The sequence below is a fragment of the Megalobrama amblycephala genome, linkage group LG8 (genome assembly GCF_018812025.1).
Source record: "Megalobrama amblycephala isolate DHTTF-2021 linkage group LG8, ASM1881202v1, whole genome shotgun sequence".
Taxonomy (NCBI): Eukaryota; Metazoa; Chordata; class Actinopteri; order Cypriniformes; family Xenocyprididae; genus Megalobrama; species Megalobrama amblycephala.
In genome coordinates, this window is record NC_063051.1 from 2,487,501 (window position 1) to 2,490,000 (window position 2,500).

The window sequence follows — 2,500 nt, forward strand, 5'->3', positions numbered from 1 at the left end:
ATTTTTAGTGATTTTATTTTTTGTAATTTAGTATTTTTGGTGTTTTTGGAGGATTTTATATCAGTATTTTGTATCAATTTTTCTTAGTATTTTGGATCAGTATTTTGTATCAATTTTTTGTATCAGTATTTTTAGTGATTTTTTTTTTGTGTAATTATGTTTTTATTATTTTTGGTTTTTTTGGAGGATTTTGTGTCAGTATTTTTTTTGAGTACTTTGTATCAATATTCTGAGTATTTTGTATGTTGTTTTTGTATCAGTGTTTCTACTGATTTTTTTTTTTTTTTTTAGTATTTTTGGTGTTTTTTAAGATTTTTGTATCATTTTAGTATTGTGTATCAGTATTTGAGGATTTTGTATAATTTTTTTGTATCAGTATTTTTAGTATATTAATAATATTTTATTTGTATCAATTTTTTTGTATTTTTGGAGGATTTGGTATCAGTATTTTTGAGAGTTTTGTACCAGTAGTTTTTATATTTTGAATCAATTTTGAATCAGTTTGAATCAGCATTTTTTTTTTAAAGTTTTTTTAGTGTTTTGTATCAGTATTTTTGAGTATTTTGTATCAGTATTTTTAGTAATTATTATTATTATTATTATTATGTAATTTGTATCTTTTTTTTAGTATTTTTGGTGTTTTTGGAGGATTTTGTATCAGTAGTTTTTTAGTGATATTATTATTATTATTATTATTATTATTTTTGAGCATTTTGTATCAGTATTTTTTCAGTTTTTTGGAGTATTTTGTGTCTGTACTTTTTTTTTTTTTCATGTAATTTTAAAGATGTCATCATTGAATGCATTTAGAAGAGTTTTGAAAAAGTGACCTAAGTATTGAATAACTGGTCCTACCGATCATAACAGTATATAAATGGCTGCAGCTACTGATATCTTGTTGTGTTTTTGTGTTTTCAGCGGGTTGGACATGACGGCTCTGTTGTGCAGACTGGGCTTCAGCGAGGCTCTGGTTCAGTCGAAGTTAGCCACCGGCACGAGCACGTTTGTTCTGGCGTACGCCGTGCACAAGCTCTTCGCCCCGCTGCGCATCAGCATCACGCTGGTGTCGGTGCCGCTCATCGTGCGACACCTCAGGAAGACGGGACTCTTCAAAGCCAGAACATCCGGCCCGTGAGCCTCAGCTCCAGAACTCACCACACATTCATAAGCTTCTCTAGATGTCTTAATAGAGCATTTAGTTGATAGTGAACTCACTACAGTAACTTATTCCCCTCTGACAAATGCATCAGTGCATTTATTGAGCGTGCAGTACCTCATTTGGACGGGTGATGGTGACGTCAGATTCTGCTTTGCTGTGTGTACATTTACATACATATGTACATGCATGTTTACACGACCAACTCTTACACTGAAAAACATCCCGTCTTTCCTCATATTTCTGTTGTTTTCCAGCTCAAATATTGAAATATTCTTAAATCACGATACATTTACTGGAGAAGCAGAATGAAACGTTTGTTTTCCCTGAAAAATTGATCAAAATGAAGTGAGATTGTGTTTAAAACAAGAACAAATATCTGTCAAAATAAAGTTAATTCAAAGGGAACATCTCTTTTTAAGCACAAACTCATTTGAAGACTCAATATCTTCAATCATTTCTCTTCTCCAGTAAATGTTTCTTGATTTAAGAACGTTCAGATATTTGTGCTGGAAAACGAGACAGAAACACTGAGGAAGAGCATGATGTTTTTCAGTGAATCATGATGAACTTCGAGTGCCTCGTTTGGACGATCAGGTCTTTATGAATGTTCTTTAGTTTTAAGCTCTGCAATCCTTAAATGAAGTGTTAATTTTATCAACTGTGATTTTTGTAAATTAAGCTGTTAACGAAGACAGTTGCTTTGATTTAGTTCACACTAATACTGCCTCAATCAAATGGGCTTTTGAGGATTTTTCAGGACATTTTTGTGACTGTTAATTATATTGAAAGATTGATTGTGTAATATTGTATAGACAATGTTATATTTGACTACATATAATTATAAAATAAAATATTTGCCCAATAAGGACTTACTAGGTTGTGATTTTTACGTAAATGCTTTTTGAGCATATGATCATAAACTACAATCATAAACTACAAGAACACACTATTATATCAGCAGCGCCCTCTAGTGCTCTCACCTGATATTGATATTACTGCAGTGTATTAAAAACTGATGTTGATACTGTGCAAAAACAAATTATACCTGTGTAAAGTTCACACAAAAATGACTTTTTTCAGTGAAACACTTGAAACATACAGCTGCTACATTCAAAACCAATTGACAAAAAATCTCAATTGAAATGGTTTTACTCCCCACAGAAATGTTCATCTGTGTCTGAGGCGCAGTTCCGTCAGTCGTCAGCAGGTGTCAGTGTTGGATCAGAACAATCACCATGATTCTGTTTCTGAATATTATTCCTCTGTGATGAATCAAAAATGAATGTGTTTGTCCTAGAAAAGTACTGTAATATTCACTTCTGAAAGATGATATCAGTTTAG

At 31.9% G+C, this 2,500-nt stretch overlaps 1 protein-coding gene across 4 annotated transcripts in view; it reads left to right on the plus strand.

Annotated features, from left to right (window-relative positions):
- Window positions 1-2,024, plus strand: part of fam210b (family with sequence similarity 210 member B) — a 7,228-nt gene extending 5,204 nt beyond the window's left edge. For all 4 annotated transcript variants that reach the window (XM_048198662.1, XM_048198661.1, XM_048198659.1 and 1 more), the window contains one exon: window positions 919-2,024. In XM_048198662.1, coding sequence (XP_048054619.1) covers window positions 919-1,135 — 217 coding nt within the window. In that variant the 3' untranslated portion in view covers window positions 1,136-2,024. The remainder of the gene's footprint in view (window positions 1-918) is intronic.
- The last annotated feature ends 476 nt before the right edge of the window (window positions 2,025-2,500 follow it).